Raw genomic sequence first — 26,281 nt, 5'->3', positions numbered from 1 at the left:
AGGAGTTTATAATTTTATTTAGTTTATTAGTTAAATTGACAATGCATTTAAGTTGTAAATATTTGATAATTGCAATTTTTCTTGCCTTTTAGGTTTTGTATTCTTTTGCAGTATTATTTATTAGTTGTTTTTACAACAAATGGTTTTGTATATAAAGCGAATGTAATACTCTCAGATCATTTTCGTTTGCATAATTTTTGTATAGTTTAAAAAAAATATCTTTGTATTGCATTATAATAAAATGGCTTGTATTTAATTTGTAAGTTTAATTAAAATATATACTCTACCTGTATTAACTTAGTTTTAAGTTTTTCATAAATATTTTTAAATAGATTAGTTTTAGTTTAAGGTATTTTTAATAGTAATGTGAAATCAAATTACCAAATCGCAGTTTGTTGAAACATAAAGTTTAGTTTGTAATTTATTTAATAAAGTGATTTTTATTTCTAATGTATATTTTATTATAATTTTGTTTGAATGAATAGTTTATGATATCGTTGATTATATTATTGTATGTTTGCACATAATTATATTGTTAAATAATTAAACATGGAAACGAATTTATTGGTTTTCTTTTATTTTTTTAATCTATACTTATTATAATAAAGCGTAAACAAACACTTCTTTGTTGCCTAAGATGTCAGCAATTACAAAATATTTTTGAATAATTCTTTTTTCTATTAAAAGCCCTACACTTACGTCACACTTTAGGCTATATATTTTCACGCCATTAAACTTAGGGGGTATATATTTTGGATAAAAACCTTAATGTGGGAAAGAGAACATAAGTTGCTGCCAACATCAAGAAGTAAGATTGCAATGGTTTGTCTTCATGTCATGTCATTTTGACATTTGCTATTGATAATTTGACAAATGTGAACAATAAAATAAAATTTTCATAAATTTATGTGGATGAAACCGCACGAGAACAGCCAGTACTTAATAAATCTTATTAAAAATCACATACTCAGAACAGAAATATTATTTTCGATAGACAAAAGTTTTGATTACAGTAAACTTGCTAAAATATTTTAATTACTCTTAAATAGATATCTAACCATACACTGACGAAATTCCTTTTAAATTTCTTATAAATGGAACCGATAATTAAAAATGTATTCGGATAATATAACAGTTTAAATATCCATCTACGCACATTATTTTTTTCAAGATTATACACTGAACCAGCTCGATATAATTTACACTGAAAAATGCCTGTTTTTCGTACTTCCTGAGGGAGCCCTACCTTAAAGCTACAATCGTTTAGTTTAATTGTATAGTCGAATTGTGGATTTAAAGCAGACTTGTGTAAGCAAAACTTATAACAGAAGTGTTTAATAAAAATGGTTACGAATTGAAAATATATTTCTCTGTACGATCACATTCATTTCTATAATTAGCACATGTCACAATAAAATCTTAAAAAAGTATAAAAAGCTCTACACCTTGTACATACAATACTATCTCGTTTCTCAACAAGAAGGTTAAAACTGAAAATGTATAAAGTCTTTAAATTGCAACGCGAAAAGTACTAGAAAAATTTTCTTTTTAAATTATTGATTGCATCGTTTAATGAGTCGGGGTTACGTAGGCCTTCAATTAATTGACGTCAGCTGCGGCGCCTGCAAATAGCGAATCTAATTATTCATTACGCGTATAGCTGCGGTCATGAAATCGAATCAATTGTACGTCCGGAATGCCCCGTTTAGAAATACCGAGGCCGTTAGAGGATTTAAATATACGTAGATGAAGGCAGGTAGATGTTACATCACTTCTACTGATCCAGATAACCAGATTTTTTAATTATATGGATGGATGGATGGGACATAGTTGATATGGAGAACATAATAAATTAAGGAAGCCTAAAAGGAACATAATGGAGAAAAAAAATTTGTTGCACAACATTAGCATGGAAAATGAGACAAGGATATGAGTAAGAGAGAATAAATATTAAGTAAGATCGTCTTAAAAATATTGGATAAAGTATCACAAGGTCATATGAAAAATAAATCTAATCGAAATGAGAATGACAAACAACATAGCCCGAACGTCCGCATTGAGGGACTCTTAGTTCTTAGTTAAGGATGACTAGCTCATATTCAACCATGAATAGAATGGACTGAAGAGTATGAATTTATTTGAAGCTGGATTTTTAAAGGAAACAACGATTTCAAATTGATAAAAAATTTATTTGATGATATGAAATCATATTTACAATTGCATATTTACAAGTGTTGACCATGCATGCGTGTTATGGCCAACACATTCCAAATACTTGCATCGCCTTTAGTAACCATGTCTGGAAATTTTTCACGGACGTGTCATTCTTCATTGCGACATAACCTTTGTACCAAGTGGAGACGATACAGTCGTAGTAAAATAGCAGCTCTCTTTTGAAACCTTTACTGCATCTCTCGAAGCCTGGATGTATCGCACTTGGTGTGTTCTTACAATGGACACTGTTGAACTGGACATCATAAATAGGAATATGTCTGGTGACAGCTGCTCTAGGCAATCCAAACTCCAAATCTAGTAACCAAGGCGTATGGTCGCTTATATCTTTCTGATCACAGAACACATCTATGATTTGATTCGGATCTATGGTAAACATTCTTGCGGTAGGAAATAATTCCTTCGGTAGTCTTAGGTAACATTCTATTGACTCTTCAATTCCATCTGAATTGCTTGATTCAATTGGTGTCGATTTCTCTATTTCTTCGTGAGGACCGTTGACAATTGTTCCGTTTGAACACGGGGATGTGATAGGATCAGCATCAAGTATGTAATTTACTAGTGGTTCATAGTAAGTTTCTGGAATTTGTACAGCTTCTGATATAACTGTTGGAGAAACAACAGTTATCATAGGTTCTGTAATAATGGTGCCACAGGGACATAACGATGGTACAATTGCTGGATTTATTGTTTGAGGTAATGTTACAAAAGGTACTTGATGTACAGATGTGTAAACAGACGTAGGTAATGTTAATATTGGGTTCCAATCATTTGTGGAGAATGTTATTGGAAAATTGTAAATTTGTTGAGGCACATATTGAGCATAAGTTGCCATATTTGTTGTAAAATTCTGAATCTCTTTGAAATAATTAGAGTAATCTTCGTTTGTATACTTTTCTATAAAACACAATTGTTTTATGTTAATTAAATTATTTTGATTAGTATCATTTTCATGTTTGTATAGATTTTTAATTTCTTGATCTTTTTCGTAATTCTCTTTATTGTTATTTATATTTTCTTGATCTGTTGTTGAATATGGGGCCATGGTTCACATTTCTAATGAGTTATCCGATAATTGCTAGTTATCAATTCAAATATACAATTTACACTCCTAATGACTTACTGTTTCTCCTTTAAATGATGGAAATCTTCCATTTTAAACACTTCTGAACTTAACGTGAATAACTTTATCATTGTTATAACCTTTGAAGAGATAAAAATCTAACTTCGAACATTTTTATTATAATTTACAACACAAATGAAGGTATTTGGTAATATGCAGACTATGAACATTTAATGTTTTTTTTTTTAATTTCAATCAATCAATTATAGTAAGTTGAAATTTATATTTTTTTCTTAAATTTAAAATGTCTTTCGAAATTTAATTTAGTGTTTTTTGTCTAGTGGTTAAAGGTGTAATGGATTTTTATTTCGCTAGACTGTACCGCTGCAAATTGCTTTCCGTTTCTCACGTCGCGCCTAACGACATCTATTGTGTGACTGGTTCATTTCCGTTTTTAAAAAAAATTCTTAACTCAAAGTGGGGACTTTTTCAATGCAGCTGAAATAGTACGGAGGTAATTTTGAAAATTAAACGAGAAGTTAAAAATTAATATTTTCAACTACAATAATAAGTCAGTTTATATTTAATCATTCTTATAAATAAACTTTTTAATAAAAAAAATACAAATCGACTTCCAAACATAATACACTAAAAACAAAATATTTTCAAAAAAACAGTACACTAAAAAGTAACGAAACAATTCCTTGAAAATAGTAAACCTCCCTCATTGTAGCTGTTATGTCTATATTGTACAATTATTATTACTTTGATGTCGGTGTCAGCCGAAGTATGCAGTGATATTTATACGTAAGGCTTTCTACATTTTTACCATAACAATTGACAATTGAAAGTATAGTAGTGTATTGGAACTATTGTATATAGTAGTAGTTTGGGAAATCGGTCAAAAATGAATGGAGGTATGACGTATGGTTTATTTTATCTAAAGTAAATAGTGTATTATAATTTTATTAGAATTATGGAACATGTTTGTTGCCATTCCTAGCTCACGTTCACTTTATGTTAGTTCCTTGGTAACTTAGGAGAATTTAAGTGATCCAAGTTGTTCTTAAGTTAGATGATGTTGCTTAGAAATATGACTAAACTTATATCTTAATTTCAACGATGAATTAACTTAATTATTGTTGTTTTAATTAAATTTTTCATCCCAAATGTTGGCTAACACTGAAATATTGGATAATAATTTAATTGCTATGTAAAATGGATCCATTTTTAGAAGAAATTGTGGTTTTAAAGTAAAAAAACCCCTAATATATTAAACAAAACTTATACAATTTGATATTTTATGTAAACAAAAGTCTGGAATAAAATATTTTGTGATACAATCTTTCTCATTTGAATAATACGATTGCAGTAACTTGTGTTTCAAATTAAAGATAAGTTTTGCCTTTGTTATTATTGTTACTGAAGCAGATAACCTTTGCATGTAAGTTTGTATTAAAAAATAAATTAAACGGAAATGGACAAATACTTGCAGTTGCTATTTAAGTAATTTGAAAGCGTTTCATCATGATTATATTTGTTTCAATGTCTGACATGTTATTTATTTAATTCTTTTGTTGAAATTATTTCTTTATTGGATACGTAGGTTCGTATTCTTTCATAAGAAATTATTACGACAGTTCTCTTATGCAATTAAAGTACTAATATTTAATTGGTGTTACCTACCTTACGAGGCAGCTTCCTAAAACTTGTGAAATTTTGTGGAACAATAAGGCATTTTTCATTTATATTTGTAATAAATAATGAAATATCACCATTGAAAAAAATTCCAGTTAAAGTCTCACGATGAGTAGGTATTATAGCTTGTAAGAATATCGTTTGTAGCGAGAAACTAAATGGGATTCTGTTAATTGGTAAGCCGAAGCTTCGATTGGTGTTTGGAGTTAGCTATAATTGCTTCAACTAAACTTGCACTTCTGACTTTAGTTGGAAGAAAATTGTTTGCTAATTTCAATAGACAGTATAGTCTACTATAATTTTATTCTTTAAGCTTATTTTAAGAGCATTTACGCGATTATTCGATAAAGTTTTTATGTATGCACATACAGTTCTTAATCGATTGGATCGATTTTGACTAGTAATGTGCCATTCGATTTGCCCTTTTCCTAAATGTTATACATTTGCACAGATTTTTTTGAGGTCTGTACGATAGTTTAATAAACTTGTTATTTTATTCTTACTAATAAATGCGAAAGTTTAGATGAATGATTGTTTGTTACAGCTTCCAACCCGACGGCTAAACGGATCGCGATGAAATTTGACTTAAACTTGTTACTATTTGGGTGTATCATTTTTATTTCAAGCAACTTTTTTTAAATTGCGTTTTTATATTTTCCTCATCCACATTTTTTTTATAATTCGCGGCAGGAGTCGCAGGCGAAAGCTAGAATGTAGTAAATTAACTCAACTGCAGGCTACAGGTCACTTTAGATCAGCTGATATATCTTACACGTTTTTGCCTGTACACGTTTGTTATATTTAAACAAATTTAGCCACGTGTCATAGTTACATCATCAGTCACACGTTTGTTACGAGCTTATGTTATTGTTAATAGTTAGAGAGACGATAATTATTTAAGGAACGTACCGCTATTGTATTGATAAATAATATAGACTGTAAATCCGCAAGGTTTTACTGCGAAATGATTTGTTGCATCTAAAAATGTATTAAAAAGGCGAGGCAATAAAGAACTTCTAAGCATTGTATGCAGGTTATTTTTTTATGAATGAAAATATACGGCAAATAATCGGAGAGTTCTTTTTAAAGCTTCCATTCCAGTGCTTTTCGTTGGTATTCAATTTTCACTTTTATTGTATTGAAAATCAATGCACGGATCTTTTGATGCCAATAAAAAGGATATATATACGCATATTTCCTTTTACAAAATACAAGCAAAAAATACCATTATTACAGAAATGTAATGTCATTTTATTCCGCGTTTATAGTTCTTTAATGTAGACAGTTGCTTAGGGTAGATAGTGTATGTTAAGGGACCTCACAAATCACTAAGTGCAACAGCTAACAATGTCTTAGAATTAAAGCAGACCTAAATTTTTTTTATTATAATCATCAATTAAAATATGTTCCAGTTGTTGGAAAATGTAGAATAAAATATATCTTTATAAATGGTATTATTTGAGGGAGAGCAAACAAGCCGTGTAGTTTCTTGCATTTCACGGAACATTGCGCAATACATTGATAAAAAGATATATTGTGGATGCGGTATAAATATTAATTAATAGAAAAAAAATATACCCAAATAGTATCAAATATAGCTAGCTTTTGCCCGCGACTTTGTGTTCTTCCACTAAATTTCATCAAAATCCGTACAGCAGTTTAGGCTACAAACTCCAAACATCCATGCGAACTATTGCTGGAACACTTAGATTTAAAACAATATTGTTTGTTATCTTATTTTATTAATAAACCTTTGTACACGTGTTCTAACCAAACATCCATATAAATAAGTTACTTAATAGAAAAGGATATTAAATAATAAAAAGGATCCTTCAACATCCTGCATTTACATTTTCAGCCACTAATCTTTACTCTCGTGATTTTTAAAATAAAATTTCAATACCGCATCTAGCTTATCATAGTTCATGGCTTCTATCGTACTTTGCATTCAATAGTATTCGAAAGACATTACGAATACACGAGAGAAGCGTTATGTAAACAAGATGCCGCGCAAAATACCAACTCTCGAGTGCACTTTGGGAATAAAAACGTCGAATCCTTAACGGATAAGTTTTGAATAAATTTAAGAGTTTTATTTCCCGGCATTTGGAACTATTAACTAAACATTTAGTCTGAGAAAAACTTCAGCTTTTATACATTGACACTTAATTTTTACCATCACACAGTAGTTAGCGTAGGGCGAGACGGGGCGATTTCCAGGGCGCCGGAAAAGGGGGCGCCATGGGTGCATGAAAAGGCGCCTTTTTCTTATGGGTTTGTATTACAGCTAACTGTAATACAAGCCAACCCATAAGAGCGTCGTAGAAATATCGCCCATGGCGCCGGTAAAGCTAAAACAAGACCTGCTTTCAAACTTTTTAACAATCAGAAAGAAATTTTGAATGTAGAAATTCAAATTACAAAAATGCAATCCGAGGAAATCTATTTTACCTGTATTTTACGTAAAAACGAAAATTATTTATGTCCTGTAAAAATGTTAAAACGTAAAAATCTAAAATAATCGATGTTAAAAATTACAGTGTATTAAAATAAACGCATCGAATTTGTTCACTTGTCCAGTAACAAGTGCGTACATATTTCACTGTAATGGAAGTCAATCATTCACTGACATAGTGTGTCATTCGCATACCTGTCTATCATCGTTAAACTGTTCTGACACTGTAAAACTGTTCTCGATGCCAAACCGCTATATTAAATAATAAAAACAAAATTAAAACACGTCTAACTCGTACATTCCTTTTTTAAATCCCCATCTAATTAAAACAACAACTGCTTGCTTTAAAAGTTATATTCAACAATTTTTTAAAAATGGAATTATCAAAAATGCTTTTAATATACCGCGAAATCATCAGTCTATAAATATTAGTATCATTTAAAATTATCAAAGTTCACAACTTGAAAGTGGCATCAAGAGGTATAAAAGGTTAGTAGGTTCTTGGCTTCGGTGTTACCGAACAATATTGTTGTGGAGGGGATAATGATCATGGGCGTTGCCTGGGTTGCAAGTACAGGTAGCTCACCCCTTGAAAATTTTAAAAAATAACACTAACTCAGATCACCGGTTGGCAACATCCGTGCACCTCATTGTCCTCATACTTTACAAAAAAAAGAAAGGATAACAATTACTTACGGTTTATTTTAATACGAAAATTCACGGTTAAAATATCCGAATAGTGACTTTCAAATTAACTTTGCTTTTAAAATTATGACGATTTGTTTGCGAATGGGTAAACAAAAATACTGTTTGCTTATACAATTTCCAACTGCGTATTGGAAATATTGCAGTGTGCAAATATAATAAAATCTGATTGGCAATAAATTGGTACGTTAAAACTATTTGCATGTCCTTTTTTATAACCAAAATAAAGTAAAGTAAAGTAATTGCTTTTGATTTTCGTTACAAAGAACCCTTATTGGTTTCAGCTACAAATTAGAACTAATTTAATCCTTTGTGTTTAAAAGCTTTCGCCAGCAACACAACCACGAAATAAAAAAAAACAAAACAAGTAATCCAGTCAATCCTCTGTATCTATGCCAAATTTTATTGAGATCCGTTCACCAGTTTAGGCTAAAATCTCTGACAAACATCCATCTATACCTTTCGTACTTGACAGACGAATTTAGTACCATTAATTACTTCTTCTTCCGTCTATGCCTCAATCCCAATTATTTGAGGTCTGCCTTCTTTGACCCACGTCTCAAGAACATGGTTCTTAAAGACTTGGAATCATTAATAATTCATTTGCTTTCTTTTAAGTTACTGCTTTCATACTAGCTACTAGCATTTAGTAATTTAGTTATTTCTTTCCATATTATTAAATATTTAATATCAAGTAAATGTAAAAGGAAGTTAAAATATCGCATGCAATTTCCTGAAACCGAAATACTCGGTCGCTTCCACATTTCAAGCCTCTTATAGTTTTATTGAAATCATAAATTATACATGTTTCTCGAAACGCTACATTTTAATATTTGTAACCAGTACTGATGTTTAAATTTATAAACTACTTATTTATGTTTCAAGTATTTAAATATGTAGCTACGACTACGTCCGTGGAATTAAAAAACCCACATGTTCTTCAGACTATCCTTGACATCTATGCCAAATTTCATAGAGATCTGTTAAGCAGTTTAGGCTACATACTCTAACAAACATCCATCTAAACTTTCGCATTTATAATATACGTAGGATGGTACTGGGTATTTTGAATTTCACAATTTGTAACGTACTGTTTCAAATATATATAAAAACTAAACCTTTTTACATTATCAGCCTTTATCTGCTTACTACTTACTTACCTTGCCCAACGTCTTCCATAGAATGTGTTCCTCCACCTATATTCAACGACTGCTTACCGTGAGCAAGTTCTTGTCCCCGTATGTTATTCAATTTTTGTAAAAGTTCGTTAATTTTAAATGGTTATTCTTTCTATAGAAAATATATACAACTATCGGTTCAACAACTTCATCCGCATGAAATTATGAAAATTATTTTATTGTTTACATTTGTCAAATTCAATTGCAAATATCAAAATGACATGAATGATGACAAAGCATGACAGCCTTGCTTTCTTGATGTTGGCAGTAGCTTATAGTCTCTTTCCCACATTATGGTTTTTTTCAATTTGTTAACCCAGGAGTTTAATAGCGTGAAAATGTATAACCTAAAGCGTGACGTAAGTGTAAGGCTTTTTATTTAAAAAAAATCAAAAATATGCTGTAATTGCTGACATCTTAGTCAACAAAGAAGTGTGTGTTTACGCTTTATTATAATAGTATGGAGAGATAGTATAGATAATAACTTACTTCTATTCTGGGTACATAATAGTATGTGTAAAATAGTAAGACATATTTTTTCCTCACAATTACAATTTGAAGAATACCTGTAACAGGGACGAGATTATTATCAGAATGAAGATGTGAACAAAATGAAATCGCCGTGGAAAAGTGGTAACCTTACAACCGTGGCAACTTGCCAGGTTCGAAAAATTTACCAAGTCGTGAACATTTCACACTCTGCTATCTATGCTACAAGTTCATACTACTTATTTGTAATTCAGTTGGATAGTTCATATTTTTTTAATTTAATGCTGATATAGTGCAATAATGTTTTCCTAATAGCGATAACATAAGTGTATTTGATCCTTAGTATATTTTTTTCATACATAAATACGTATTTATAGTATGTATTATTTATTTTTCGGAAGTGTAATAATTGAGGCATTTTTAGAGTTACGGATGAGATAAATGTTTTTGGTATATAAAAGTTTGAGTTAAAAGTACAATCGGGGAATCTTGTGGTATTCAACCTTTGAAGCTACCGTCGTTTGAATGTTTTGTACATATTGGGACGACGAGACGAATAGAACGTATATTTTAATGTGTCTGTATGCAAAAAGGTTGTTCAGTGATACACGGCTATTTGATTTTTGTTCGTTTGCGCAACTCACTGCTACCAGGTTATTTCTAAGAAGAGATGGAGTTTGTTGTAAGGAACAAGGAAATTTTTCTACAAGGAACCCACCGCCGATATACCTGACTGTACATCATTTGGCAGCGTAACTAGTCTATGTGTTTTTAACATGAGATAATACTCAAAATCCATCATAGTAACTATAATTAATGTCGACTTCATTTGACATTTTCAATTTATCAAATCCTATTTTCTGTTATTTGATTTTCAGTCGAAGCAAATCGATGTTAGCATAGTCAAAGCCAACAACAGTGTGATTAAAATTCAAGCAGCGAACTTCCTCTCCCGTCCTGTTTGTGCAATCCACTGGAATTAATTTGTACTTGATTGCTGTAATTCTCATTGTCTCTCACATGTTTACAAAGATCCTGTAATGTATAACTATTTTAATTATTTACACAGACCCCATGTAAAGACGGATAAAGACTAAAAAATACTTAATAAATTTATAGTATTGTATGTATTTCTTACTTAATTTAAGCATTGTTTTATATGTGCAGAAGTATTAAATAAATAAATAAATACTATTGACTATTATATATCTATAGTTATATTATAGAGCGTAAACACATAATATTTCGTGTCGTAGGATGTCAGCAATCACAGCATATTATGGCACGCTTTAAGCTATATTTTCATACTATTAAACTTAGGGGGCAAATAAATTGGTAATAAAAGTAATGGGAAAGGGCCCATAAACTAGATGCCAACATTAAGGAAGCAAGGTTAGTATGGTAACGGTAATTTTGGCATTTTCTGAAGCTGCACTGGAACAGCTGGTAATTAAATAAATGTAAATACTATGATAACAAGGTAGTTAGTAAATTACTTAAAATTTTATGAGATAAAAATCGTATTACTATTATATATGTATGTAGTTAGTCCAAATGGTATCAACTTGTTTCTTCCTCGCCAAGATTTTTTGTTCAGGATTCCATCCATCTCGTGGGAGTTTGTATCATATTACGAATTTTATCTTTAGTATTGTTTGACAGAACGTTTTGAAGGTTTTTAATCAATATAAAGTTTTGAAAACTTTTCTAATAAAGTCAAATACGTAACAAAATCAACGAACCCGTTTTACTAACAAGTGAAAGGCAAATGTTTGTACTAATCAATGGTAAAAAGTGTAGCCCGTTCGTCGAATTACGTGACATAAATATTACATTAAAAAACCCTTTATTAAGGTAAATTTATGTATTTAACGTTTCTAATCAGTAAATACTATGGTACAAAAAACTGTAATTCAAATGACCACTTTATCGTTTATTCTAACTTACTATTCCATTTGGGTAGTAAAATCTTATCTATACTATTATAATAAAGCGTAATAACACACTTCTTCTTTTTTTTAATAAAAGCCCTACACTTGCGTCACGCTACAGGCTATATATTTTAACGCCATTAAAGTTAGGGGGTAAATGTTTTGGATAAAAACCCTAATGTGGGAAAGAGACCATAAGTTGCTGCCAATATTAAGGAAGCTAGGTTGTCATCGTGTCATATCATTTTGACTTTTGTAATTGATATTTGACAGATGTAAATAATAAAATAAAATTTTCATAATTTTATGCGGATGAAGTTGCACGGGAACAGTTAGTTTTATTAATATAATAAATGCGAAAGTTCAGATGGATGTTTGTTAGAGTTTGTAGCCTAAACTACAGAACGGATCTCGATAAAATATGGCATAGATATAGAGGACAGTCTAGAAGAACACATAGACTTACATTTATTTTTTCAATTCCACACGAGAGTCGCGGGCGAAAGCAAATTTGTACATTGCTTCGCATAATTGAAAAATGAATCCGTCGGTGTAGAAACGATATAGTTCGTATTACATCGTACATTTTGTCAGGAGCCAAATCAATTTTCCGGAGGAAAGGATAAGTATAACTTTCAATGAATCTTGTTTGTATACCTGTTGTTGACGTGTAAGTAATAAAGCTTCGATAACAAGTCGCTGCTGTCTGGATAGCTGACATTAGAAATATATTACAAATTACTAGCAGTTGCTCGCGACTTCATCCTCGTAAAATTAAATAATAAAAAATAAAATTTAGCCAATGTCACTCACAGATAACCTTTCTAAAGGTGATATAATTTTTAAAAATCGCCCAGTAGTGTTTTGAGTTATTTCAATACATACAAAAATACAAGTCTTTATATTATTGTATTTTTATAAATTACTGTTCCTCGGGACTTCGTCTGCGTGAAATAAAAAAATAATAATAAGTACATCTTAGTTACTCACAGATAAATTACCTATGTAACGGTTAAAGAATTATTTAAATCGACCCATTAGTTTTTGAGTTATTTCGATACATAAAAAATACAAATATTCCTCTTTATAATATTAGTATAGATATACTGGTAGATATGGATAATTCTTAGTTATTTATATCCTTTATAAGAACTGAATTTAATTGTATCTCAGGCATTCGTATTCGAATGATTTAAAGGAATGCAGTGAATCTTGAGAAGCTGAGCTCCAGTTTTGCGGTCAGCATACCTACAGCTAAATGCTTGATGTATCAAATATGCGAGAACTAACCACATTTTTATGGTCTATTGGATATGTGAATATTCAGAGGCAATCGATACATAACTTATGTATATGTTTGACTTTAGTATTGATCAAATGTATGTAGTTTGTACAGTATGGTATAACATTTTGAACAAGATTTTTTTTTAGAGTAATATGTTTTGTAAGATTTGTTCTTTTTTATAATTTCTTTGGTCAATAGTGTTTTATTTCATTTATTTATTTATAATACAGGCATTTTATAATTCAAAAAAAAGCACGCAACGATAAAAGCACAGAAGCAATATTAAGCATTCGCAACATTCCCACGGTCATTAGCGGGATGGGCGTCAGTAAACGAATTTTCCCACGCTCCCAAAATGCCTCCGTAATGTCCTGCATTACTTGTTATCACCTGTGTCCGGACACGAACGTTGCCTGAATTTCACTGAAAAATACCATCGAACTGAAAAAACACAGAATAAACATTTTTTTTTAATTTTCATTACATTTTTTAATCTGGGTATTAATTCCCTCTCTAAAAATCAAACCAAAAATCTTATCGACCGTTGTCAAATTGTATTTCTTTATTTTTTTGTCTTCATGTTTTGATTTTCGTAAATATTAATTACATATTTAAATATAGATTACTTCTATTAATCATATTTAACTACTAGCTTTCGCCCTCGACTCCGTCCGCGTGGAATTAAAAAAAAATAAGTAGCTCACTTATTCTTCCAGACTATCCTTTACATCTATGCCAAATTTCATGGAAATCTGTTCAGCCGTTTAGGCTACAAACTCTACAAACATCCATCTATCTAAACTTTCGCATTTATAATATTAGTAAGACAAGATAACGATTTTGTTATTACACATGTCATCTTTTGAGACACGTACCTAACCTAACTAAATAGTGGTTATAATAATTAAAATTGTTTTTCAGAGAGTCCGAAACTACATAAAAACTAGAGTCGTTAGTACAAGTATATCGCAGCGACGCCAGAAACATCCGGCGTTTAAGTCAAAGCTCCTATAAACAAAGAAACAGGCTCTCACGGATGTATCAATTTAAAAAACAAGTTATGTTTTTATCTATTCAATTCATAGATTTAAACTTCCGTGAAAGTCTGTCATCAGATAATGTTTGATAATGTTTTTTAATAAACAATCATTTTTCTTTTTTATACCCGCGACTTCGTTTGTTTAGAATTTCATAACTTAGTAAATAGCCTATGTGTCCTTCTAGGCTATGATCTAAATACATCTTAGCCAAATCTCGGCAAATTTGGCGAAGATATATACTAATAAACATGTATCTATATAAACTTTCGCATCTATAATATTAGTAAGAATAGTATTATATGATCTGGAAGCACGTCAGTCGGAATCACACACAAACAATTCTTCTCCCAAAATTACTAGTCATTATTCAGTGCAATTTTCGCACTTAACTAAGTATAAGGGTTAAGCTGCCGTGGAATGTTGCGTTGGTAATTAGAAAACTAACGACATCAAGGCTTTCTTTGTTATCACTTGCACTTGCAGTTAATTGCACCATTTGGAGGAAAGATAAATAGTAAAAGGTAATTCAATGAGTAAAAACTTCGTATGAATCAATCATATTTGTATTGTAAATGTGAAATGTATGGATGGATGTTTGTTACCACCTAAGTCCAGAACAAAAAAACAAATGTCGAAATTTGGCATAGATAGATTCTAGTCTGGAAGATTACATAGGCTACATACATTTTAAAAATTACCCAAGAACGAAGTCTCGGCAATAGCTAAAGTTCATTAATGAAAGCAAAGTTTTATATTTTAGATATTTATTTCTAATAATGAAATTAAATACCGCGAAAAGTTAGATACAGACACATTTTTAAGTTTATATAAGAAGCAACGTGTTGGAAATGGAAGTTAATTAATATGAAAGTGTTGCCATGCTACAAAAATCTTAAATTACTAAGATTGCACAGACTATATAATATTGCAAGTTCAATTTGTATTGAACATCTAATATGCCAATAAAATAAGCTTTTGATGATAAAAGAAAGCTAATATAATACATGCACTAGTGCTGTAAATTTAGTATCGATAATTTTTGTAATAAAAATAATATACTTTATAAGTCGTTAGCTGTAAGCCCACAGGAGAACGGAACATTCGCATTCCTTGAATATCATGTTTTGTAGTCCCAAGATATACTTATTTATATAAAATCGAATACGTAACATCATAACAATTATCTGTAAACGTCGGTATAATTTAAGAATTAACTTTCACACCATAAACGTGTTGTTAAATTGTCGAAATTTGGTTGTATTACATCACTTTCTTTGCAACTTGTTTCTTTTGGAATTTTAGTTAAGCTGGATGTTGATATTGCTATGAGTTACGAACCATCTATGAATGACATATTGCTATCTCTATCTTTTCATACAGGATAAGAGAGAAGATTATACGTCTGTGCTTTGTTTCGACATTGGAAACCAACCAAAGTTAAGCAACCAACCGAACTCAACGGAATTTGCTTTTCCCACATTAACAAAATGATAGCTAAAAAAGATTGTTTGATTGTTAATATTATTTTTTCCAAAAAAATCTGAAAAAGAAACACGCTAAAATAATCATCGTCACCAGCCCACTATACGTCCCCACCGGGGGGCACGGAGCATGCCCTAAGTTAGGATGACTAGACCATAGTCAACCACGCTGGCCCAATGCGGGTTGGTTGACTTCACACATATCTTTGAATTTCTTCGCCGATATGTGCAAGTTGCATCACGATGTTTTCCTTCACCGTAAGAACATCGATTAAATTATGTACATATGAAAATTCGAAAATCACATTGGTACATGGCGGGATTCGAACCCAAGACCTGTAGATTACAAGTCGAGTGCTTAAACCACTGAGCCACCGACGCTAAAGTAGTGCAATAGTCAAATAGATTTTCTCTACACAGCAAAACGTTTACATTGTATACTTCAAACATTTTTAATAAAGCCACAAAATACTGGATTTTTGTCAAAGCACAAACGTTGTCAAAGCAATTTAATATTTGCCTGGACTATGCCAATATACGCTTTAAAAACCAATATACCTGTAAGCTACTGTTTTTGTTTATTGAAACAATGTACATATTAATTGGATATTGTCAGTGTTCTTTTTTAGTTAAAACTAGCTGTTGCGCGTGACTTCGTGCACGCAATATTAATATAAAATAGCCTATAACATGTCCGTCTAAGTCAGCTTCCCTTCAGTGAAAGGCCGGTCGACATTAGTCCAGCCGTTTCGGAGATTAATCGGAACAAACGCGGCCTGGGACAGACAGAAAGATTTTTTTTTAAATTATTTTCGTTATCAGCAACGCAAATAATTTTTCCGAAATCTGGGATTTTTGTTTTGATATTACAAACAGAGACTCCAATTTTATTATATGTATAGATATAATAGGATTTTTCCTTAACTAAATTGGAAGATCATGGACTTTATTCGAAACAGTGGTAATTTTCTTTGCATATACAATATTTGCCATGTCTATAACAAGTTGTCTTGTATCGTAGTTTTAATATTCCTCTTGCTGCTTTATACAAGTGATGCTTAGTTTTCAAAAATAGTAGGTAATAAGTGAGCTCTAGTGTTGCTGGAAAGTTCGATACAAGTGGATCATAAAATTCTTGTTGACTGGTTTACTAGAAGCGAATCTAAGGCGCCACTTTCATAAAACATTGTCTGTATTCTAAACAATCAGCCTTTATCTATTATGTCTATCTCAAGAGGTTTTATTTAAACATTCTCACGAGATTATTTCTTTATATTCTTCTAATTACAAAGTAAAATAGTTTAATCTCACTAATAATATAAATGGATGGATGGATGGATGGATGTTTGTTTGAGTTTGTAGTCTAAACCGTTGAACGGATTTCGATGAAATTTGGCATAGATGAAGAATATAGTCTGGAAGAACAAATAGGCTATTTTGATTTTTCCAATACCACACGGACGGAGTCGCTAGTTTACAGTACGAAAGCTAGTTTACATTAATTTTATTTTACATTGCACTAATATACTAGAAGCAATCGTCGAAATTAAATTATGTCATACTAATAATGTTAATACGAAAAATTAGATTGATGGATGGAAATTGCAGGATGAACGGATTTCGATTAAATTTGGTAAAAATAAAATCAACCTTTTACTTATTAGTACAAACAGGTAAAAAGACGATATAGTCTGGCACAACACTTTAGTTTTATTAATTCCACAGTCGCTGAAGAAAGCTAGTCCTTCGTAAAATCTAAAAGAAAAAAGCTACAAACGTAACAATACAGTCTAGTTATTAAGAGTTTAAATATCATACTCTAATTAGTATTATGAACGATATACTAATGTTTGCTACACAACAAAGATACTGTCTGGTGTGGTTTGTTCAAAACTGTGCACTACTAATGACAATCTAATTAAAACTTTGGTTGACTGAGTACAAAGTTTAAGCAACATCAATTACAAACGTTGGAATTAATATTATTCATACAAATATAAACCACAAGAACCAAGAGAAGTGTATGATTAACAGTTTTGATTGTCCTATTAAGTACGCACAAATGTAATTATGTAACGACTTCAAAGGGTGCTTAATTATGTAATAGCTGCATCTAATCTCATTATAAAATTCCTTAGGTAATCGAAATTATCAGTATAAGTTTTCATTACATAGTGATCAGGTGACAAGGACAATGTTTCGTGAATTAAAAAAAATCAGGTCAGTTACATGATTTTAATAATTAAATAACAGAATAGATTGCACATTATGTAGAGAAATAGTTTATGATACTATTTAGTCAACAATGTTCACTTTCACTTGTTCCAGAAGTTTCGATTTTGTTCTGTTGATTTTTTTATATTTCGGATTAGCTTTGACAGATCGTCTGATGCTGTTCCTCGTCATAACTCGATCGAATATTTCTTCACTGGTGTCCTCGCTGCCGTCGTCTGAGAAATGATTGTTCATACTTTCGTTTAATTTCTTCGGTTTGATCAACACAGGTTCTGTTAAACTGTCAGACAGACCTGCGTCTTCACCAGTGTTTCGTTCATCATCACTTGTGACTTTACCATTTCTGAATTGTGGCACTAAAATTCTGTTTTCTGTAAATTGTGTATCGTGATGTTTCTTTTTGTCTTCCTTCTTTTTAACTTCCCTGTTACTCGGTTTGTATTTCATAGGTGAGAAATCTACTCTGCGTAGAAATCCAATTGGGTCTGTGAATTTTCGACTGCATTTTCTAGTTGCTTTGACTTCAGCTTTTGTTTCGTTTTTGCTGTTTACCGTTTCTTCTAACGCTACACCTGAATCGGAATTGGAATCGACGATGTTTATGTCTGGAATTGAGAAGTTATGACTCAACTTTTTGTTGAGTTCTTCTATTATCTCGGCTTGTTTGCGAATTATTTCGTCTTTCTGTGTGAGTTGTACCGTGACAGATTCCATTCTTAATGCTAAGTTTATTTCATACTTTTGAAGTTCACTCGATAAGAATTCGAGCTCCTTTTTCCTATTTACTTCTAATTTTTTAACTATTTCCGATTGTTTATGGTATGCATCTTTCATTTTGATTATCTCTTGTTTATGTGTTGTTTCTAAAAATTTTATCACATTCAGTGCTTCTTGTAACGTTTTCGGTTGTGTCATGTTTTCTTTGTTATCGACGGACGCCATGTTTATCAACAAGATCTGTAACAAAGAAATTATGTTCATAAACATGTGTATAATTGGACGCATAATATAGAATAAAAAAACAGGATTAAAAAAAATAGTTTTCTTTTACAGAAAGTTGTATATAGTATTTAATCTTATAGATACAGAGGGGTAGAATTTTACTGATCAAAAAATTCAGTATTTGTACATTATTCATTCCATTTGCCAGTAAAACTGTTAATTAATCTATCACGATATTCTTAACTTTAGCTTACACATTAAGTAGAATGATGAAGAAGAGAATTTTAAGCAAACAAACTTAGTAATTCAAAATATTTAAATTACACCAGACAAGTGTTTCAAGTTACATACATAAATAACACCTGCTTTCAACATTCCGTTCCGCATCCTATCTCATTTCCCACATGCCGCAGCCCAGTGTTTACACATGTAGACTTACAGGCCGGACCAGTATTATTATAATGTCGCATTGTCTTCGATACAAACGACCTTTTCAAAAGTAAACAATCGCTTCTTTTGTCCCATACGTTATTTGTAATAATTTTCTACGTTAGTACCTCGTGTAACGTCGACTATCTTTATACAATTATTCTGTGTTTTTTAATTCCATTGTCCTATGATGATACCTAAAGAACCTAATATTGAACACGTGTATTAACCACTTTATCAAATTTATCTATGAAACAAAAGTTTTTTAACATTACGATTTTTTATCACTTTAGAATTTTTAAATGTATCTTTGTGGTTTTTATGTTTTACTTTTTAATATGTAATAATAAATTAACATTTTTAGTTCACTTTGTGATTTTTCGTCTTATAGACAAAATAAAGTTTATTTATGCTTATTTGGAATATGGTTTTGAAGTACACTCAAACTTGAACTGATCCAGTTAGTTCTGTGAATTCGACATTTCCAAGAAATATTTCAATAGTCAAACACAGAATTATTCGTAATCCAGAAAACAGAGAACAAAGTGTAAAAAGATACGTAGAAAAGATCGTAAAACAAGATTTAAGTCATTACAAATCCTTTTCAAATTAGCCGCATTATAAAAGTACAAAAGGTTGTTTTGTTTTCACGAGTTCTTTTATTTTATGATAGTCTTTATCAGATTATAGTGAAATAACATTATAACTTATCCTTCTGTTTAACACTCATAAAGTTTTATGCATAAAATAACTTCTGTTAGAGTAGCGTTTTCTTCTGAATGATATTTTGATGTAAGTTTGGTGTTTAAGTTACCCATGTGGTATTTTATAATATTTCTTACTAATTATAAATGCGAAAGTTTAGGTGGATGGACGGATGTTTGTTAGAGTTTCTAGCCTAATCTGCTAAACGGTTTTCGATGAAATTTGGCAAAGACGTACAAGATAGTCTAGAAATCACATAGACTACATAGTTTTATTTATTTTAAATTCACGTAAACGTAGTCGCGGGTAAAAGGTAGTACCAATATACATCTTATAGTATATAAGCTTTCGCCCGCGACTCCGTCGACATGGAATTATAAAAAAAAAAACAAAATTGAATAGCCTATGTGTTCTTCCAGGCTACCCTCTACATCTATACCAAATTTCATCGAGATCTGTTCAATCGTTTAGACTACAAACTCTAACAAACATCCATCCATCTAGACTTTCGCATTTATAATATTAGTAAGATAGTAAAAGTCAACCCTAGTCTTAATGCTGAACTTCTTTTGATTAATTTAATTTCGGTAAGTAGATAAGACAAAGTTTCCTAGACTAACGTCTAGCGGTAAAAAAGGGGTGTAGTCGAAATTTTAACTGTCCGTTAAACTCTACAGTTAACGTGTTATCTAAACTAGCTCAGTTTTTTCTGTAAAATTCAATTGTGCAGTTAACATTGAATGTGAAAACGACTTGGATAAGATTTTTTTATATCATTTTATTTAATGACACTGAAAATTATTATCTGCATGAATCCTTTAGTAATGTTCTTCGTAAAAGCAATATAATTGAACATGTACAAAAATAGGCATTCAACTTCCAGGACTTCCTTTGTTACGATAACCAGTTTTCAACCACTTCTCAAGTTTAGTGGGATTCGTATGAAAAGTTTTATATTTATTTTGGTATAAGGTTTTTGACAGGAATACCATTTAAGATAATTACTAGCTTTCCCCTACGATACCGTCCGAATTTAAAAAAAAAGTAAGTAGCTCTAGTGCTTCCTCACTATCTCTACATCTATGTTACTTTTTATTGAGATCTGTTGAGTAGTTTAGGCTAATAATTTTAACAAACATCTATCCATCCATCCATCTAAACTTTCGCATTTATAATATTCGTAAAATTAGCAAAATTATAATTTTTAACTAAGAGAAATAAATTTCTCACATTTAATTTCTTTATCCGAAGATAAAAAAACCCTATGGAATGGAATGATAGTTAATAAACCTATACTTTATAGAACTAAATAGATATAAATATATATAAATTTATGAATAAATTTTATTATTAAAGCGACTCTATTCGATGTCAAATTTGATTCAGAGTGAAATACTTAACAATACAAAGTATATGCAGACGTTATTAATTGGTAGAATTATAATAATTACTGGCTAGAATATTTGAAATTAAAAACAATTCACGGATAAAATAGTATTTTTATAACATTTTTCTGAAGACTAGAAACTAAAAGTACAACCGAGAAAACTATTTAAATTTGTATTTAAATTAATTTTGATTTAACAATTATTAAATCAATACCAGTTTGAATTAATTAATAAAATAAAAATAATTAATCAGAACGGTAATCGAACAAAATTCTAATATATGTTATTAGTCTAATTATTTTTCAATTAATTAAATAGATTAGAAAATAATTGCTTAATAAATGGATATTAATCAACGTAATTAAGAATTTATTAAATTAATTTAATGAATAAAATTAATTACTAACCTGTCTTGATTGATCCTTAAGACAAAGGCCACATTAAACTAATTCACTGTATAATTCACTTTAAAATTAACATCACATAACACTACCTTCGCCGGTGTTTCAATACTTACTGAACACTAAAGTGACAATAATAAATTGACTGCTCACAAGACACTTATTCTCTACCTTTTTACAAACAATACAGTGTTACTGCTGTTCAAACCAAATTCAAAGGAAAATGAACTCTATTCCGATAGCGTTAAGGTGGTTAGAGGATTATTTCAATGTAATACGCAAGGTGAATGACTCACACTAAGGGCCAGTCTACCTGGCCTGTAAGAACAGGTATTCCAGAAACTGGTTTAGGAGCTCTACGTATTGATAGCTCCTGGAATTAATTAGTTTGAAATTGCTTTTTGTTAATACATTCCTGGAATTATATTTTATGCTTCCAGGAATCGATCCCACGGTTTTAAATATATATTAGGAGATTAGATAAATTGTAGTTTTGAGATAATCTCATTATAACGAACGGTATAAGTTTGCAGTTATGTTTACATTTTAGTTCTAGAAATACTTGTTTTATTACTTTTTGTCGTAACGGAAAAATCGAAAAATAACTGGTCAATTTGTCGATTAGTCTGATATGCAATCTGCCTAATTCTTACGATTTGCCGTGGCAAAATACAAACAGTCGGTGTATACAATTTGCCGATAACATAGGTAAGAGAAATACAGCAAATAAAGCATGTTCTGGATATTCTTTTCACGTTGCAATTTTATCTAGAGAGTAAGTATAAAGTTATAATTGACGAAGTTATCTACAAAGACTATTTTTATGTGCCCTTAATTGACAATGATCAGACGTAATAAATAACAATTCTTCAATTGTTCAGAAAATCTACGAGAATACCGAGAGCTGAATTTTATGGTCGATTATTTCAATTTCAGTACAGTTTAGTCTATTATATTCCTTCTTACTAATATTAAAAATGCGAAAGATTAGATAGATGGATATTTATTAAGGTAAGTATCCTAAACTGCCAAATTCTTGACGAAATTTGACATAGACGTAGAGGATAGTCTGGTAGAACATACAGGGACGGAGTCGTGGGCGAAATCTACTTCTACTTAAATTCTAATAAAATTAAAGCACTTAAAATATTTTATGTTCTTAACATTACGTCATTTATGTACTCATTTGTTACTGCCATAGACTTTTAAATATACGGTGCAGTAATGAACAAAGCCGTATACGAGACTGCAAGTTATAGGTCATTAAAATTGCTTGAGACTGAATATAGTTCTCCTGACTGAGCAATAAAATGTTTATGATACAATAATAATGAAAGTGTATTGATTGCTATTCTAAAACTGTATATGAGAATGCATTAAAGGCTGAAGTTATTTTTATTCCTAGTGCTGTTTCTTTTTTACTCGAAGTATGCTCTTAGTATTGAAGAATCTAGTTTAAAATGAGGTTTTTTCTTTTGGAAAAAAATTGTTTAAACTCAAGAGCATTGAATCCGGGTGACTTAAAAAAAGTAAAATACTCGTAAACTAAGAATGCTAAGGAGTATTTAATTATCTATTAAACAACATTTATTTTATTAACATTTTTTTTTATAACATATGGTGGCAAACGAGCAAGAGACCACCTGAAACCGCCAAAATGGCGAACCAACCGCTGCCCATAGACATCCGCAATTTCAGATGCGTTGCCTACACTTATACGACGGAGGAGGAGACGCACATAAAGAGGATATTTCCCTTTCCCATGCATCTCCTCCACCGTCAAATCCACTTCCTCTTCCCAACCTCTCCTTATAAGAAAAGGATGGTAAAGAGAAAGGGACTTAAATTGGACCTCCGGTACCACACTCATCAGACGAAACACGGAATTGCTTCCATTTCACGCCTGTCTTCTGTGTGGTCGTGGTATTACTGGGGGCGTGCCGACCTATTCGTGCTAAGATGTTAAAGCGGGCACTACCACTGTTAGAAACATTCATATTTTTTATTCTACTATTTGTTAGTAGAATACCAAATTCTCATCAATGTCATAAACTATCTGTTTCCGGTTTGCTTCATGCGCATGAAATTGTAAAAACTTTATTTAATTGTTTACATTTGTCAAATTCTCAATTGCAAATATCAATATTCATCATCATCCACTTGCCCTTATCCCTTATGGAGGGTCGGCACAGTATGTGCTGCTCTTCCATACATCTCTATCAGCCGTCATATCTGAATCCACTCCTTTCTTAAGCATATCTTCTTTCACACAATCCATCCATACTTTCTTCGGTCTTCCTCTTCCTTTGTAGCCATCATTCAATCTCAACACTTTCTGGTTTATGTCCCCATCATTTCGTCGCATAACATGTCCATACCACGCTAACCTTTTGCTTCTCAATTTCTCCACCACTGGCGCTACTTACCAATATTACCGTTACCATAATAACCTTGCTTCCTATGTTGGTATCTTGTAGTTTATGGTCATTTTACCACATGAAGTTTTTTTTCAATTTTGCCCCCTAAGTTTACTAGCGTGAAAAAAGATAGTAGCGTGTTGAAAGTGTAGGGCTTTTTTATTAAAGAAAGAATTATTCAAAAATATGCTGTGATTGCTGACATACGCCACGAAGTGTGTGTTTACGCTTTATTATATTAGTATAGATTTAATATAGATATATAGATTCCAGATCTAGTGTAGGCATATTTATAAATACTTTCGCTAAAAAATCAACCTGATTTAGATAACTATTTTATTATCTTTTTAATTACTATTAGAATACGTAACGTTTGCGATTGTATATTTTATTTTTAAATTTAGCTAGTCACGATGACCAAATAATCAATCATTGTGAAATGTTACATTATATTTTATTATTTTTTATCTACATTTATCTACACAGTCAAGTTGGAGTGTGCATGTATGTTTGTGTATGTTATATCGAAAAAAAACTTGTTCTCGAATAACCTTACTAATCTATACGTCAATACTAATAAAGCGTAAACACACTACTTCGTGGAGTATGTCGGTAATCACAGCACATTTTTGAATAATCCTTTAATAAAAAGCCCTACACTTGTGACACACTTTAGGCTATATATTTTTACGCTATTAAACTTAGGGGGTAAATTAATTAGAAAAACATTCATGTGGGTAATGGACCATAAAGGCTGCCAACATTGATTATGGTAACGGTAATTAAGGTTATTATGGTGACGGTAATTTTGACACTTGCAGTTTTAACATTTTTATAATTTCGTGCGGATGAAGACGCACGATAACAGCTAGTTATAATATAAATGCGAAAATTTAGATTGATTTTTTTTGTGACTGAGTTGTCACTGTTTGCCTTGAAGAGGCATTTCCAGATTCACCGGGCTTGAGGTGGCCGAGCGCAGATGGCGCTTAGCCTAAACCTCTTTTATGAGTAACTAGGCTCGAGGGCTTCCTCAGGAGCCTCGGCTCAGGCCGTTACTTCGTTATTATTACCGGATTGGGAGGCCACCGAGCTCTTAGATCGCTTCGGTGGTCGCTCCATGGAGTGACTAAGCACAAGGGTCCCCGAGAGGGGACCTCGGCTTGGGCTGTCACTCAATACGCCTTTAGCATTCCGATTCAAGGGTGCCCAAAAGGGCCGAACCTCGGCTTGATCAGTTGCTGCTATCTGATTACTTTGGATTGATGTTTCTTAGAGTTTGTAGCTTCAACTGCTAGACGGATTTCAATGAAATTTTTCACAGATGTCTGGAAGAACACATAGGCTACTTCTATTGTTTTTTTAATGACACGCGGATGGAGTCGCGGGCAAAGGTGACAACATATAATTCACGTGTTTCAAAATGTTTACTACGCCTCATCCACATATATCTATACTAATATTATAAAGAGGAAAGATTTGTATTTTTGTATGTATTGAAATAACTCAAAAACTACTGGGCCGATTTTAAAAATTCTTTCACCGTCAGAATGGTAATTTATCTGTGAGTAACATAGGCTATTCAATTTTCAATTTCACGCGGGTGAAGTCGCGAGCAACAGCTAGTATTACATAAATATTTTTGTATACGAATAAATAAACTACAAATCATTAATGACAAGCAAAAACAGACTTGATACGAAATTTATGATGTTATGATTACTGTACATTTTTTTAGAATACAATTATAACTTGCTATTACAGCGAGAAGTATATCGCACAGAAGACGGGAATTGGAAGTTATTACTATATGTTTATAGTTTGTTTAAATAAGATAGATTAGTTTGACAATTCATTTGACAATTTAGTAAGGATGGGTTGTGTAAAATCAGTCATGAATCTTATCGATTTTCGATTTTTATTCTTTTAGAAGTTGGAATCGATAGATTCATAGTTAATTTGAATTAAAATTAAAAACACAGTTTCTCAAATCAATAATGACTACAGAACCAAAAGAAGTATGTGAGTTAATGTTTATTACTACTACATTTGTATATTGATTTGAATTTTGCTATTATTATTATTGTCATATCTATATTCTCTACATACATATATTTATTACTAGGATTTTCCCCTAAAATAGTCAATAATTAAATAATAATTGTAGTTAAGTTTGTAAAATTTTATTTAAACCGAATATCGATAGT

The 26,281-nt window shown here is 31.2% G+C and overlaps 2 protein-coding genes across 2 annotated transcripts; both read right to left on the bottom strand.

Annotated features, from left to right (window-relative positions):
- Positions 1-2,217: 2,217 nt before the first annotated feature.
- Positions 2,218-2,681, bottom strand: LOC106100006. The gene has a single exon (XM_013278722.1). The coding sequence runs from the start codon at positions 2,609-2,611 to the stop codon at positions 2,252-2,254; it is 360 nt and encodes a 119-aa protein (XP_013134176.1). The 5' UTR covers positions 2,612-2,681; the 3' UTR covers positions 2,218-2,251.
- A 15,097-nt stretch (positions 2,682-17,778) lies between these two features.
- On the bottom strand, positions 17,779-21,779 carry LOC106099981. The gene is made up of 2 exons (XM_013278684.1): positions 21,664-21,779; positions 17,779-18,749 (listed from the first exon to the last, which is right to left on the bottom strand). The coding sequence occupies exon 2, from the start codon at positions 18,732-18,734 to the stop codon at positions 17,853-17,855; it is 882 nt and encodes a 293-aa protein (XP_013134138.1). The 5' UTR covers positions 18,735-18,749; positions 21,664-21,779; the 3' UTR covers positions 17,779-17,852.
- Positions 21,780-26,281: the final 4,502 nt, after the last annotated feature.

This window comes from Papilio polytes, unplaced genomic scaffold, assembly GCF_000836215.1.
Source record: "Papilio polytes unplaced genomic scaffold, Ppol_1.0 DF824080.1, whole genome shotgun sequence".
NCBI lineage: Eukaryota > Metazoa > Arthropoda > Insecta > Lepidoptera > Papilionidae > Papilio > Papilio polytes.
Note: the sequence above shows the minus strand (reverse complement) of the source record. Positions and strands in the feature narration are given on the sequence as shown.

Coding starts and splice junctions, on each gene's coding strand:
- LOC106100006 (XM_013278722.1), bottom strand. CDS start 2,611: ATGTTTACCATAGATCCGAATCAAATCATAGATGTGTTCTGTGATCAG.
- LOC106099981 (XM_013278684.1), bottom strand. CDS start 18,734: ATGGCGTCCGTCGATAACAAAGAAAACATGACACAACCGAAAACGTTA.